A 16,053-nucleotide genomic window follows, 5' to 3' on the forward strand; every position below is an offset into this window, starting at 1 on the left:
TCCTCAGAGGTCAGGGGCAGCTCCTCTGCCTTGGCTGCAGCTGTGATGGAGAGACAATAATGATGGGCTTGGGCATTTCCTTGTCCATCAACTAGTCTATCATCCATCCATCCATCCATCCATCCATCATCCATCCATCCATCCATCCATCCATCCATCCATCCATCCATCCACTGTCCATCCACTGCTATTCCATTGTCCGTGCACCATCCATTGTTCATCCATCTTCCATCACCCATAATCATCATCCAGTCATCACCACAATCATCATCATTATCAACACAATCATTCATCTATCCATCGATCCATCATCCATCCATCCATCCATCCATCCATCCATCCGTCCGTCCGTCTGTCCATCCATTAATCTCTCTACCTTGCTAACACTTCCACACATCCTCCACTACCAAGTTGGGAAACTGGGGAGAAGTGGAGCCACCTAGGAATGGAGGGATCGGTGATTGGTGATGGACAGATAATGGATGATCTATCCAATTAATTCATGATGATGACAAAGGATGATGCTGAGTGTTGGCTGATAGGCCAGCGGAAGGGTCAGCGGTCGATTGGATGATGCTGGTGTCAGTGGGTACCGAATGGCCGGAAGGGGCGGGATTGGTGTGGGATCCTTTGATCTCTCCATCCTTACAGCCACCTCTCCAACCCTTTCACTTACTGACCTTCCCCCTCACCTGTCACAATGTCAGTGGAGACTCGGTCGGTCCTTTTGCCTCCCCTCAGCCCGTAGAGGTGGAAGCGGTACCGGTGGGACGGGGACAGCCCTGGCACTGTCACCGAGCGGGAGCCGCCATCGATGGGCAGGGCCTGGGGCTGGCCCTGGGCATCCCGGAACTGCAGCGTGAAGGAGTCAAAGGAGCCCTCGGGGACGCTCCAGTGCAGCTGCACAGAGCTGGGGGTGATGCTGGAGACCCTCAGCTCTTCCAGCACCGCCCGTGCAGGAGGGGCCTCAGTTTGGGGCTGCTCAGGTTGGTTGTCCTCAGATGGCAGGGCTTCAGTCTGGGGCTCTTCTGAGGGGGCGGGTGGCTCCTCTGGCTCGCCTGTGGCTGCTGTGCAGAGGGGACAGTGGTGGGTGTGGCTGTCCATGTGTTCATCCATGTGTCCATCCATCATCTACCCAACCTTGCCCCCACCCATGGTCCATCACTGCCATCCATCCATCATCTGTCCATCCCACCAGCCACCCAACAGCCAACCCAAACCCCCACCCAATACTACCATCATCTCCTTGCCTCCACATTCCCCCATTGCCTCCACCCCTCCCAGCTCCCACTTCACATGGACAAGCTTCTGTTCATCAAGATATGTATCTGGATGGCAGGAACCATCCATCCATCCATCATCCATCCATCCATCCATCCATCCATCCATCCATCCATCCATCCATCCATCATCCATCCATCCATCCATCATCCATCCATCCATCCATCCATCCATCCATCCATCCATCCCTCCGTCCGTCCATCCATCCACCCATCCATCCATCCATCCATCCATCATCCATCCATCCCTCCATCCATCATCCATCCATCCATCCATCCATCCATCCATCCGTCCGTCCGTCCATCCATCCATCCATCCGTCCATCCATCCATCCATCCATCCATCATCCATCCATCCACCCATCCATCCATCCATCCATCCACCCATCCATCCATCCCTCCATCCATCATCCATCCATCCATCCATCCATCCATCCATCCCGTTCATCCATCCATCCATCCATCATCCATCCATCCATCCATCCATCCATCCATCCATCCATCCATCCATCCATCCATCCATCTTCCATCCATCCATCATCCATCCATCCATCCATCCATCCATCCATCCATCCATCCATCATCCATCCATCCATCCATCCATCCATCCATCCATCATCCATCCATCCATCATCCATCCATCCATCCATCCACCCATCCATCCATCCATCCATCATCCATCCATCCATCCATCCCGTTCATCCATCCATCCATCCATCCATCCATCCATCCATCCATCCATCCATCCATCATCCATCCATCCATCCATCCCGTTCATCCATCCATCCATCCATCCATCATCCATCCATCCATCCATCCACCCATCCATCCATCCATCCATCATCCATCCATCCATCCATCCCGTTCATCCATCCATCCATCCATCCATCCATCCATCCATCCATCCATCCATCCATCCATCCATCCATCCATCCATCCATCCCACCTTCCCAACCACCCATCAACCCATCCAACTACTTCCTTCAATTTGGACAGGACCCACCCAACACTCAGACCGGAATCTGTAAAACCATTCACTTGTTCATCCTTCATGGATAGAAAATCATGATGATGATGATGGTGATGATGATTGATGGTGATAATGGATATTACTGAGGGTCGTGCATAGTTGATAGTTGATGATGATGATGAATCATGATGACGGATGACGATGATAATGATGGATGATGGAGGGTTTTGTTCAACAGGTCAGTGGAAGGGTTGATGTTTGACTGGATGATGTCAGACTAGAAAAGTGCTTGATGTGGGATGGGGATATGGAAACCCTGGATTCATCCACCCATTTGTGCCTCTACCCTGTTTCCCTCCGTCCATCTCTCATCCCATCTTTCCTCTGACTGTCCCTCTCACCTGTGCTGATATCGATGGAAACGTGGTCAATCCTTTTCCCTCTGTGAATCCCGTAGAGGTGGAAGCGGTACCGGTGGGACGGGGACAGCCCTGGCACTGTCACCGAGCGGGAGCCGCCATCGATGGGCAGGGCCTGGGGCTGGCCCTGGGCATCCCGGAACTGCAGCGTGAAGGAGTCAAAGGAGCCCTCGGGGACGCTCCAGTGCAGCTGCACAGAGCTGGGGGTGACACTGGAGACCCTCAGCTCTTCCAGCACCGCCCGTGGTGGAGGGACCTCAGATGTGGGGGCCTCAGTTTGGGGTTTCTCATGCTGCGGTTCCTCTGAGGGCAGGGGCAGTTCCTCTGGCTCTTCTGCAGCTCCTATGGAGAGGGGATGGTCATGGCTGCTTCCATCCAAACACCCATCCACCACTGACCAAGCCACTCATTCATCCGCACTTCCATATTCTGGACCATTCATTCTGGCAATCATCCACCCATCCATCCATTCATCCATCCATCCATCCATCCATCCATCCATCCATCCATCCATCCATCCATCCATCTATCCCTGTATTCCTCCATCCCTCCACCACTCCATCCCTTCCTCCAACCCTGTTTCCCTCCATCTCTCCATATATCCATTTTTCTGCATCCTTACATCCACCCACCCTTTCTCCCCCCTTACCTGTCACAGCCTGGGTGGACACATGGTCGATCTTCTTCCTGCCCCTCAGCCCGTAGAGGTGGAAGCGGTACCGGTGGGACGGGGACAGCCCTGGCACTGTCACCGAGCGGGAGCCGCCATCGATGGGCAGGGCCTGGGGCTGGCCCTGGGCATCCCGGTACTGCAGCGTGAAGGAGTCAAAGGAGCCCTCGGGGACGCTCCAGTGCAGCTGCACAGAGCTGGGGCTGACACTGGACACTCTCAGCTCCCCCAGCACTGCCCGTGCAGGAGTGGCCTCAGATGTGGGGGCCTCAGTTTGGGGTTTCTCATGCTGCGGTTCCTCTGAGGGCACGGGCAGTTCCTCTGGCTCTTCTGCAGCTCCTTTGGAGAGGGGACGTTAATGGCTGCTTCCATCCAAACATCCATCCACCACCTACCAACCCACTCTTTCATCTGCACTTCCATAATCTGGACCATTCATTCTGCAAAGCATACTTCCATGTGTCCATCCATCCATGCATCCACCCATGCATCCATCCATGCATCCATCCATCCATCCATGCATCCCATCATATTTTCTTTTCAAACACTTTGTACTTCAACTCCTTCTTTAATCTCAACCTACATTTGATCATCCGACTACTCACCCAACGATCTGATCTGCCCTGCCAAACAACCATCAATCTGCCCTAACAATCATCATGCATCATCTGCCTTCATCTGTCCTGTTTTCCTCAGTCAGTCCTTGAATCCAATCCAACATGCAAATTCCTGTTGCCAGGCACCTTCCAAACCCGGGACACAAACCAGGCACTGACACATCCATAAATCTGCTGTCCGTCCATCCATCCATCCATCCATCCATCCATCCATCCATCCATCCATCCATCCATCCATCCTCCATCCATCCATCCATCCATGCATCCATCCATGCATCCATCCATCCATCCATCCATCCATCCCTCCACCACTCCTTCCCTTCCTCCAACCCTTCATCCCTCAATCTGTGAATATATCCATTATTCTGCATCCATATATCCACCCACCCTTTCTCCCCCCTCACCTGTCATGACCTCGGTGGACACATGGTCGATCTTCTTCCTGCCCCTCAGCCCGTAGAGGTGGAAGCGGTACCGGTGGGACGGGGACAGCCCTGGCACTGTCACCGAGCGGGAGCCGCCATCGATGGGCAGGGCCTGGGGCTGGCCCTGGGCATCCCGGTACTGCAGCGTGAAGGAGTCAAAGGAGCCCTCGGGGACGCTCCAGTGCAGCTGCACAGAGCTGGGGCTGACACTGGACACTCTCATGTCTTTGAGTGCTGGAGTGGCCTCAGATGTGGGGGCCTCAGTTTGGGGTTTCTCATGCTGCGGTTCCTCTGAGGGCAGGGGCAGTTCCTCTGGCTCTTCTGCAGCTCCTATGGAGAGGGGATGTTAATGGCTGCTTCCATCCAAACACCCATCCACCACCGACCAACCCACTCATTCATCCGCACTTCCATATTCCGGACCATCCATCCATCCCTCCATCACACCATGCATCCATCCATCCATCCATCCATCCATCTGTCCATCCATCCAGCCCTCCCTCCATCCATCCCGTCATATTTCTTTTCACACAATTTTTCATTCAACTTCTTCTTTAATCTCACCCTCCAATTGATCATCCAACTACCCAACCACCTATCTGATCTGCATTATCGGACAAAAGTCAATCTGCCCTAAAAAACCTCGTACATCATCAATCTTTATCCATCTTGTTTCCTTCAGTCAGTCCTTGAATCCAGTCCTCCACCTACACTCTCATTGCCTTGCACCTCCAAAACCCAGTACACAAACCAGCCACCGACACATCCATAAATCCACTGTCCGTCCATCCATCCATCCATCCATCCATCCATCCATCCATCCATCCATCCATTCTTCCCATCACACACCCAACATCCAATACAACCCGTACACATTTTCACCTCCACCTCTCTGTCTCTTTCTTATCACATTTAACCTGCCTTTACCCTTCCCACCCCCATTTCCCATGGACAATCTTCGACTCCTCCATCATTCAATCCATCCTTTATGGACAGAGGATGAGGGAAGCATGGCAGGATACATGGATGCAGGATAATTGATGGATGACGGTGATGGCGATTCATGGAAGAGGGAGATGAGGGATGATTATGGACAATTGATGGTTGCTGCTGCTGATGGTGGATGATGGATGATGGGAGGTGCTGGTCAATAGGTTGGTGGAAGTGTTGAAGGTGGACCCCATGGTGCTGAGTCAATGGCCGCTCGCTGGGGGGTGTGCGATGGGCATGGGATCCCTCGATGCCTCCATTTTGTGATCCCTCCATCCCTTTGACCTTGCCCCTCACCTGTGAGCGTGTCGGTGGAGACTCGGCCAATCCTTTTGCCTCCCCTCAGCCCGTAGAGGTGGAAGCGGTACCGCTGGGACGGGGACAGCCCTGGCACTGTCACCGAGCGGGAGCCGCCATCGATGGGCAGGGCCTGGGGCTGGCCCTGGGCATCCCGGAACTGCAGCGTGAAGGAGTCAAAGGAGCCCTCGGGGACGCTCCAGTGCAGCTGCACAGAGCTGGGGGTGACGCTGGAGACTCTCAGCTCTTCCAGCACCGCCCGTGCTGGGAGTGCCTCAGATGCCGGGGACTCAGTTTGGGGTTTCTCCTGTTGGGGCTCCTCTGAGGGCAGGGGTTCTTCGCTGGCTGCATTGGATAAAGGATGGAAATGGGCATAGTCATACATGTGTCCCTCCAAATGTCCATCCCACCAGAGATCAGCCATTCATCCATTCACCCATGTCCATCCATGGGATCATCCATCTGTCCATCCATCCATCCATCCATCCATCCATCCATCCATCCATCCATCCATCCATGCATCCATCCACACATCCATCCCTGCCTTCTCCTTCCATCCACCACTCCATCCCTTCCTCCAATCACCCTTTCCTCCAACCCTTCATCCCTCCAACTCTCCATATATATCCATTATTCTTCATCCATACATCCACCCACCCTTCCCCCTCCTGATCTTCCCCTGTACCTGTCATGACCTCGGTGGACACATGGTCGATCTTCTTCCTGCCCCTCAGCCCGTAGAGGTGGAAGCGGTACCGGTGGGACGGGGACAGCCCTGGCACTGTCACCGAGCGGGAGCCGCCATCGATGGGCAGGGCCTGGGGCTGGCCCTGGGCATCCCGGAACTGCAGCGTGAAGGAGTCAAAGGAGCCCTCGGGGACGCTCCAGTGCAGCTGCACAGAGCTGGGGCTGACACTGGAGACCCTCAGCTCTTCCAGCACTGCCCGTGCTGGAGTGGCCTCAGATGTGGGGGGTTCAGTTTGGGGTTTCCCATGCTGAGGTTCCTCTGAGGGCAGGGACAGTTCCTCTGGCCCTTCTGCAGCTGCTATGGAGAGGGGATGGTCATGGGTACTTTCATCATAATAACCGTCCCCCACCTACCAACCTACCCATCCAGCCACTTATCCACATTTTCATACTCTGGAACATTCATTCTGGCATCCATGATCTATCTATCCCTCCATCCATCCATCCATCCTGTCGTCCACCACTCCATCCCTTCCTACAATCACCCATTCCTCCATCCCTTCATCTCTCCCTGTCTCCATATATCCATTATTCTGCATCAATACATCCACCTACCCTTCCTTCCCCCTTACCTGTCATGACATCGGTGGACACACGGTCAATCTTCTTCCTTCCCTGCAAACCACAGAGGTGGAAGCGGTACCACTGGGAAGGGGACAGCCCTGGCACCGTCACCGAGCGGGAGCCGCCATCGATGGGCAGGGCCTGGGGCTGGCCCTGGGCATCCCGGTACTGCAGCAGGAAGGAGTCAAAGGAGCCCTCGGGGACGCTCCAGTGCAGCTGCACAGAGCTGGGGCTGACACTGGAGACTCTCAGCTCCCCCAGCACTGCCCGTGCTGGGAGTGCCTCAGATGCCGGGGACTCAGTTTTGGGCTTCTCCTGTTGGGGCTCCTCTGAGGGCAGGGGTTCTTCGCTGGCTGCATTGGAGACAAGATGGTAACGGGCATAGTCATACATATGTTCCTCCAAAAGTCCATCGCTCACTTCACCCATGTGTCCATCCATTGGATCATCCATCCATCCATCCATCCATCCATCCATGCATCCATCCATCCATCCATCCATCCATCCATCCATCCATCCATCCATCCATCCATCCATCCATCCATCCATCCATTCTTCCCATCACATACCCAACATATAACACAACCCCCTATACAGTTCCACATCAGCCACTCTGACTCTATTTTATCACATTTCGCCATGCCTTCAAGATTCCCACCCTTCTTTTCCATGGAAAACCTATCATTCATCAATCATTAAATACATCCTTGATGGACAGAGGATGAGGGAAGCATGGCAGGACACATGGATGAAGGATAATTGATGGATGATGGTGATGGTGATTCATGGTAGAGGGAGATGATGGATGACAATGGACAATTGATGGATGATGGTGATGGTGATTCATGGTAGAGGGAGATGATGGATGACAATGGACAATTGGTGGTTGCTGCTGCTGATGGTGGATGATGGATGATGGAAGGTGCTGGTCAATAGGTTGGTGGAAGGGTTGAAGGTTGACCCCATGGTGCTGAGTCAATGGCTGCTCGCTGGCGGGTGTGTGATGGGCATGGGATCCCTCGATGCCTCCATTTTGTGATCCCTCCATCCCTCTGACCTTGCCCCTCACCTGTGACCGTGTCGGTGGAGACTCGGCCAATCCTTTTGCCTCCCCTCAGCCCGTAGAGGTGGAAGCGGTACCGGTGGGACGGGGACAGCCCTGGCACTGTCACCGAGCGGGAGCCGCCATCGATGGGCAGGGCCTGGGGCTGGCCCTGGGCATCCCGGAACTGCAGCGTGAAGGAGTCAAAGGAGCCCTCGGGGACGCTCCAGTGCAGCTGCACAGAGCTGGGGCTGACACTGGACACTCTCAGCTCTTCCAGCACCGCCCGTGCCGGGGGAACCTCAGTTTGGGGCTGCTCAGGTTGGTTGTCCTCAGATGGCGGGGCTTCAGTCTGGGGCTCTTCTGAGGGGGCGGGTGGCTCCTCTGGCTCGCCTGTGGCTGCTGTGCAGAGGGGACAGTGGTGGGTGTGGCTGTCCATGTGTTCATCCATGTGTCCATCCACCATCTACCCAACCATGCCCCCACCCATTGCCCATCACTGCCATCCATCCATCATCTGTCCATCCCACCAGCCACCCAACAGCCAACCCAAACCCCCACCCAATACTACCATCATCGCCTTGCCTCCACATTCCCCCATTGCCTCCACCCCGCCCAGCTCCCACTTCACATGGACAAGCTTCTGTTCATGAAGATACGTATCTGGATGGCAGGAACCATCCATCCATCCATCATCCATCCATCCATCCATCCATCCATCCATCCATCCATCCATCATCCATCCATCCATCCATCCATCCATCCATCCATCCATCCATCCCTCATCCATCCATCCATCCATCCATCCATCCATCCATCCATCCATCCATCCATCCCTCATCCATCCATCCATCCATCCCTCATCCATCCATCCATCCATCCATCCATCCATCCATCCATCCATCCCTCCATCATCCATCCATCATCCATCCATCATCCATCCATCCATCCATCCATCCATCCATCCATCCATCCATCCATCCATCCATCCATCCATCCATCATCCTTCCATCCATAATCCATCCATTATCCATCCATCCATCCATCCATCCATCAACCATCACTCCATCCATCCATCTATCCATCTGTCCGTCCATCCATCCATCCATCCATCCATCCATCCATCCATCCATCCATCCATCAACCATCACTCCATCCATCCATCCATCCATCCATCCATCCATCCATCCATCCATCCATCATCCATCCCGTTCACCTTCCATCTCACCTGTGATAATGTCAATAGAGACACGGTCGATCTTCTTCCTGCCCCTCAGCCCGTAGAGGTGGAAGCGGTACCGGTGGGACGGGGACAGCCCTGGCACTGTCACCGAGCGGGAGCCGCCATCGATGGGCAGGGCCTGGGGCTGGCCCTGGGCATCCCGGAACTGCAGCGTGAAGGAGTCAAAGGAGCCCTCGGGGACGCTCCACTGCAGCTGCACAGAGCTGGGGCTGACACTGGACACTCTCAGCTCTTCCAGTGCTGGAGTGGCCTCAGATGTGGGGGCCTCAGTTTGGGGTTTCTCCTCCTGCGGTTCCTCTGAGGGCAGGGGCAGTTCCTCTGGCTCTTCTGCAGCTCCTATGGAGAGGGCATGGTCATGGCTGCTTCCATCCAAACATCCATCCACCACTGACCAAGCCACTCATTCATCCGTACTTCCATACTCTGGACCATTCATTCTGGCAATCATGCATCCATCATCCATCCATCCATCCATCCCTCCCTCCATCCATCATCCATCCATGCATGCATGCATCCATCCATCCATCCATCCATCCATCCCTGTATTCCTCCTTCCCTCCACCACTCCATCCCTTCTTCCAATCACCCTTCCCTCCAACCCTTCATCCCTCCAAATCTCCATATATCCATTATTCTTCATCCATACATCCTCCCACCCTTCCTCCTCCTGATCTTCCCCTGTACCTGTCATGACCTCGGTTGAAACGTGGTCGATCTTCTTCCTGCCCCTCAGCCCGTAGAGGTGGAAGCGGTACCGCTGGGACGGGGACAGCCCTGGCACTGTCACCGAGCGGGAGCCGCCATCGATGGGCAGGGCCTGGGGCTGGCCCTGGGCATCCCGGAACTGCAGCGTGAAGGAGTCAAAGGAGCCCTCGGGGACGCTCCAGTGCAGCTGCACAGAGCTGGGGCTGACACTGGAGACCCTCAGCTCCTCCAGTGCTGGAGTGGCCTCAGATGTGGGGGCCTCAGTTTGGGGTTTCTCATGCTGCGGTTCCTCTGAGGGCAGGGGCAGTTCCTCTGGCTCTTCTTCAGCTCCTATGGAGAGGGGATAGTGATGCCAGTGGAAATGCCTGTATTCCTCCAAATGTCCATCCCACCACATCCCACCCACAATCCATCCATCCATCCATCCATCCATCCATCCATCCATCCATCCATCCATCCATCCATCCATCAATCCATCCATCCATCCATCCATCCATCCATCCATCCATCCATCCATCCATCCATCCATCTGTCCTTTCATCGCCTGGACCTTTCATTCCAGCAGTTATTATCTACCAGGTAACCACAGGTCATACCATGAACAGTTTCCTTCAACTCCTTCTTTAGTCTCACACTGCATTGGCTAATCAGACTATACACCCACTGATTTGAGGATGTCAAACCACCAACAAAACACTCCCAACAATAACCATGCGTCATCGATCTCTCATCCGTCCATCCATCCATCCATCCATCCATCCATCCATCCATCCTCACAACCCCCACACAATTCCATGTCAGCTCTTGTTCTTTCTTCGCACATCCCTCCAGGCCTCTGTCCCTGCTGAATGCATTTACCGTGGACAATCTTTTTTCCATCAAACCATCCATCCATCCATCCATCCATCCATCTTTGATGGATGAAGAATGATCAGTGGGTGGAGGGAAGAATGGATGGATGGAAGATGATTGAGGAATGATGATGATGATTGACGATGGTGGTGGTTATAGATGGGAGATAAAAATTATGGATGATAATGACAGATAACTGATGGATGATGATGATGATGATAATGATGATGATGATGATGATGACAGTGGACATCAAATGTTGGTGACCAGGCCAGTGGAAGGGTCCGTGGTTGATTGAATGGTGCCCCAGTCAGTGGGTGCTCACTGACAGATGGGGATGGAATGGGAGTGGGATCTCTCCTTCCATCCATCCATCCATCCATCCATCCATCCATCCATCCATCCATCCATCCATCCATCCATCCCGTTCACCTTCCATCTCACCTGTGATAATGTCAATAGAGACACGGTCGATCTTCTTCCTGCCCCTCAGCCCGTAGAGGTGGAAGCGGTACCGGTGGGATGGGGACAGCCCTGGCACTGTCACCGAGCGGGAGCCGCCATCGATGGGCAGGGCCTGGGGCTGGCCCTGGGCATCCCGGAACTGCAGCGTGAAGGAGTCAAAGGAGCCCTCGGGGACGCTCCAGTGCAGCCCCACAGAGCTGGGGCTGACACTGGAGATTCTCAGCTCCTCCAGGGCTGGAGTGGCCTCAGATGTGGGGGCCTCAGTTTGGGGTTTCTCATGCTGCGGTTCCTCTGAGGGCAGGGGCAGATCCTCTGGCTCTTCTGCAGCTCCTATGGAGAGGGGATGTTAATGGCTGCTTCCATCCAAACACCCATGCACCACCGACCAAGCCACTCTTTCATCTGCACTTCCATATTCTGGACCATCCATCCATCATCCATGCATCACACCATGCATCCATCCATCCGTCCATACATCCACCCATCCATCCATCCACCCGTCCATCCATCCCTCCATCCATGCGTCCATCCCTGTATTCCGCCATCCCTCCACCACTCCATCCCTTCTTCCAGTCACCCTTTCCTCCATCCCTTCATCCCTCCAAATCTCCATATATCCATTATTCTTCATCCATACATCCACCCACCCTTCTTTCTCTTGACCTTCCCCATTACCTGTCATGACTTCGGTTGAAACGTGGATAATCTTCTTCCTGCCCCTCAGCCCGTAGAGGTGGAAGCGGTACCGCTGGGACGGGGACAGCCCTGGCACTGTCACCGAGCGGGAGCCGCCATCGATGGGCAGGGCCTGGGGCTGGCCCTGGGCATCCCGGTACTGCAGCGTGAAGGAGTCAAAGGAGCCCTCGGGGACGCTCCAGTGCAGCTGCACAGAGCTGGGGCTGACACTGGAGACCCTCAGCTCTTCCAGCACCGCCCGTGGTGGAGGGACCTCAGATGTGGGGGCCTCAGTTTGGGGTTTCTCATGCTGCGGTTCCTCTGAGGGCAGGGGCAGTTCCTCTGGCTCTTCTGCAGCTGTGATGGAGAGGGGATAGTGATGCCTATGGAAATGCCTGTGTCCTTCCAAAAGTCCATCCCACTTACCAACAATCCATCCATCTGTCCATCCATCCATCCATCCATCCATCCATCCATCCATCCATCCATCCATCCATCTCTCCTTTCATTGCCTGGATCTTTAATTCCAGCAGTTATTATCTACCCATCCAGGTAACCACAGGTCATACCATGAACAGTTTCCTTCAACTCCTTCTTTAGTCTCACACTGCATGGGGTCATCAGACTATACACCCACTGATTTGAGGATGTCAAAACACTCCCAACAATAACCATGCGTCATCCATCTTTCATCCGTCCATGCATCCATGCATCCATCCATGCATCCATCCATCCATCCATCCATCCATCCATCCATCCATCCATCATCACAACCCCCACACAATTCCATATACAGCTCTCGTTCTTTCTTCCCACATCCCACCAGGCCTCCATCCCTCCCAACCCCATTTCCCATGGACAATCTTCTGTCCGTCCATCCATCCATCCATCCATCCATCCATCCATCCATCCATCCATCCATCCATCCATCCCTCTGACCTTGCATCTCACCTGTGATAATGTCAATAGAGACACGGTCAATCTTCTTCCTGCCCCTCAGCCCGTAGAGGTGGAAGCGGTACCGGTGGGATGGGGACAGCCCTGGCACTGTCACCGAGCGGGAGCCGCCATCGATGGGCAGGGCCTGGGGCTGGCCCTGGGCATCCCGGAACTGCAGCGTGAAGGAGTCAAAGGAGCCCTCGGGGACGCTCCAGTGCAGCCCCACAGAGCTGGGGCTGACACTGGACACTCTCATGTCTTTGAGTGCTGGACTGGCCTCAGATGTGGGGGCCTCAGTTTGGGGTTTCTCCTCCTGCGGTTCCTCTGAGGGCAGGGGCAGTTCCTCTGGCTCTTCTGCAGCTCCTATGGAGAGGACATGGTCATGGCTGCTTCCATCCAAACACCCATGCACCACCTACCAAGCCACTCTTTCATCCACACTTCTATATTCTGGAGCATTCATTCTGGCAACCATCCACCCGTCCATCCATGAATCAAGCCATCCCTCCATCCCTCCATCCATCCATCCATGCAGCCATCCATCCACGCACCCATCCCTGTATTCCTCCTTCCCTCCACCACTCCATCCCTTCCTCCAATCACCCTTTCCTCCATCCCTTCATCCCTCCAACTCTCCATATATCCATTTTTCTTCATCCATACATCCACCCACGCTTCCCCCTCCTGATCTTCCCCTCACCTGTCACAGCCTCAGTGGACACATGGTCGATCTTCTTCCTGCCCCTCAGCCCGTAGAGGTGGAAGCGGTACCGGTGGGACGGGGACAGCCCTGGCACTGTCACCGAGCGGGAGCCGCCATCGATGGGCAGGGCCTGGGGCTGGCCCTGGGCATCCCGGTACTGCAGCGTGAAGGAGTCAAAGGAGCCCTCGGGGACGCTCCAGTGCAGCTGCACAGAGCTGGGGCTGACACTGGAGACTCTCAGCTCCCCCAGGACCGCCTGCACCATGGGGGCCTCAGGCGGGGGCCTCTCAGTTTGAAGTTTCTCATGTTTTTGCTCCTCTGAAGGCAGGAGCATCTCCTCTGGCTCTTCTGTGCCTGCAATGGATGATGGCACGGCAATCCCTGTGTCCATCCAATCATCCATCCCCCCACTCACCAATCCATGCATACATCCTTCCATTTACACTTTTATCTGCAGGACTATTCATTCCTGCACCCATCATTTACCCATCCATGTAACTACAGGTCATACCACGCACATTTTCCTTCAACTTCTTTAATCTCACCATGCATTGGGTCATCCAGCTACCCACCCACTGCTCTGACATGGAAAACCACGGACAAACAGCTTCCATCCATTATCCATCTTCATCCACTCACTCATCCATCCATCCTGTTTCCTGCAGTCACTCCTGGAATACAATCCTATGGGAATGTGGATTGAATACACACTTACACCCCTGCTCCCCTACCATCCCTCACTCAGAGCAGCAACCAGCCATGGGCTCAGCTGTACCCACCTGTCCAGCACGTGTCCATTCACCGTCCATCCACCCAATCCACCCTGGAGGCCACCCTCCATCGATATCTCATCCATCACTGTCCATGCATTCCCCACCATCCCGCGACCCTTCAATCTACCCAACCAGCTAACTCGCCCAGGAGCCACCAGCGAGTTTCAATCATCCACCCATTGCTCATCGCTTCTTCTGCTCATTCATCCATCCATCCATCCATGCATCCATCTCTCACCTTAACCATGCATCTATCCATGCAATCCTCCAAACATCATCCATCCATCCACCCATCCATCCATCCATCCATCCATCCATTCATCCATCCATCCATCCATCCATCCATCCATCCATCCATCCATCCATTCATCCATCCATTCATCCATCCATCCATAAATCCATCCATCCATCCATCCATCCATCCATCCATCCATCCATCCATAAATCCATCCCTCCATACATTCATCCATCCATCCATCCATCCATCCATCCATCCATCCATCCATCCATCCATCCATCCACTTCTGCATCTCCACCTCTTCCTGAACCCACCCAATCCTCCATCCCTTGATCCCTCCATCTTTCCACCTACCCATCCATCATTGTTCATCCACCCATCTACCCACCCTCCCCCATGACCCTTCCCCTCACCTGTCATGACCTCGGTGGACACATGGTCGATCTTCTTCCTGCCCCTCAGCCCGTAGAGGTGGAAGCGGTACTGCTGGGACGGGGACAGCCCTGGCACTGTCACCGAGCGGGAGCCGCCATCGATGGGCAGGGCCTGGGGCTGGCCCTGGGCATCCCGGAACTGCAGCGTGAAGGAGTCAAAGGAGCCCTCGGGGACGCTCCAGTGCAGCTGCACAGAGCTGGGGCTGACACTGGAGACCCTCAGCTCCCCCAGCACTGCCCGTGCTGGGAGTGCCTCAGATGTGGGGGCCTCAGGTTGGGATTTCTCATGGGGCTCCTCTGAAGGCAAGTTCTGCTCCTCTGGCTCTTCTGCAGCTGCTATGGAGAGGTGAGGGTGATGGGTATGTCCATCTGAACATCCATCCACACTTTCATCTCCTGGATCATTCATTCTGGCTTTCATCATCAACTCATTCATTCAAGCACAGTTCTTTGCAGGCACCTTTCGCTTCAATTGATTCTTTAACTTCTCCCTCATTTGGATCGTCCAGCCACCAAAACACTGATTTGATGCATCAAACCTCCAGAAAATTGCCCCAACACCCATCATCCATTCACCACTGACCATCATCATTATCAAGACCATCCATCATTACCCATCACAGTCACCATCCATCATCCATCCATCATCCATCCATTCATCCATCCATCCATCCATCCTCCATCCATCCATCCTCCATCCATCCTCCATCCATCCATCCATCCATCCATCCATCCATCCATCCTCCATCCATCCATCCACCCATCCATCATCCATCCATCCATCCATCCATCCATCCATCCATCCTCCATCCATCCATCATCCATCCATCCATCCATCCATCCATCCATCCATCCATCCATCCTCCATCCATCCATCCATCATCCATCCATCCATCCATCCATCCATCCATCCATCCATCCATCCTCCATCCATCCACCCATCCATCATCCATCCATCCATCCATTCATCCATCCATCCATCCCTCCATCCATCCATCCATCCCG

At 54.4% G+C, this 16,053-nt stretch overlaps 1 protein-coding gene across 1 annotated transcript in view; it reads right to left on the reverse strand.

The window, feature by feature from the left end:
- Positions 1–16,053, reverse strand: part of LOC129134427 (tenascin-X-like) — a gene marked incomplete at its 3' end in the record, with an annotated part of 40,529 nt that overhangs the window by 15,999 nt on the left and 8,477 nt on the right. The window contains exons 8-21 of the mRNA XM_077192521.1: positions 15,028–15,381; positions 13,601–13,957; positions 12,913–13,263; positions 11,266–11,616; positions 9,949–10,299; positions 9,250–9,600; positions 8,049–8,423; positions 6,988–7,332; positions 6,354–6,713; positions 4,361–4,711; positions 3,319–3,678; positions 2,652–3,011; positions 693–1,067; positions 1–40 (exon numbers count right to left, since the gene is read on the reverse strand). The exon at positions 1–40 is cut by the window's left edge and continues 302 nt beyond it. Coding sequence (XP_077048636.1) covers positions 1–40; positions 693–1,067; positions 2,652–3,011; positions 3,319–3,678; positions 4,361–4,711; positions 6,354–6,713; positions 6,988–7,332; positions 8,049–8,423; positions 9,250–9,600; positions 9,949–10,299; positions 11,266–11,616; positions 12,913–13,263; positions 13,601–13,957; positions 15,028–15,381 — 4,681 coding nt within the window. The remainder of the gene's footprint in view (positions 41–692; positions 1,068–2,651; positions 3,012–3,318; positions 3,679–4,360; positions 4,712–6,353; positions 6,714–6,987; positions 7,333–8,048; positions 8,424–9,249; positions 9,601–9,948; positions 10,300–11,265; positions 11,617–12,912; positions 13,264–13,600; positions 13,958–15,027; positions 15,382–16,053) is intronic.

This window comes from Agelaius phoeniceus, chromosome 34 (assembly GCF_051311805.1).
Source record: "Agelaius phoeniceus isolate bAgePho1 chromosome 34, bAgePho1.hap1, whole genome shotgun sequence".
NCBI classification, from domain to species: Eukaryota; Metazoa; Chordata; class Aves; order Passeriformes; family Icteridae; genus Agelaius; species Agelaius phoeniceus.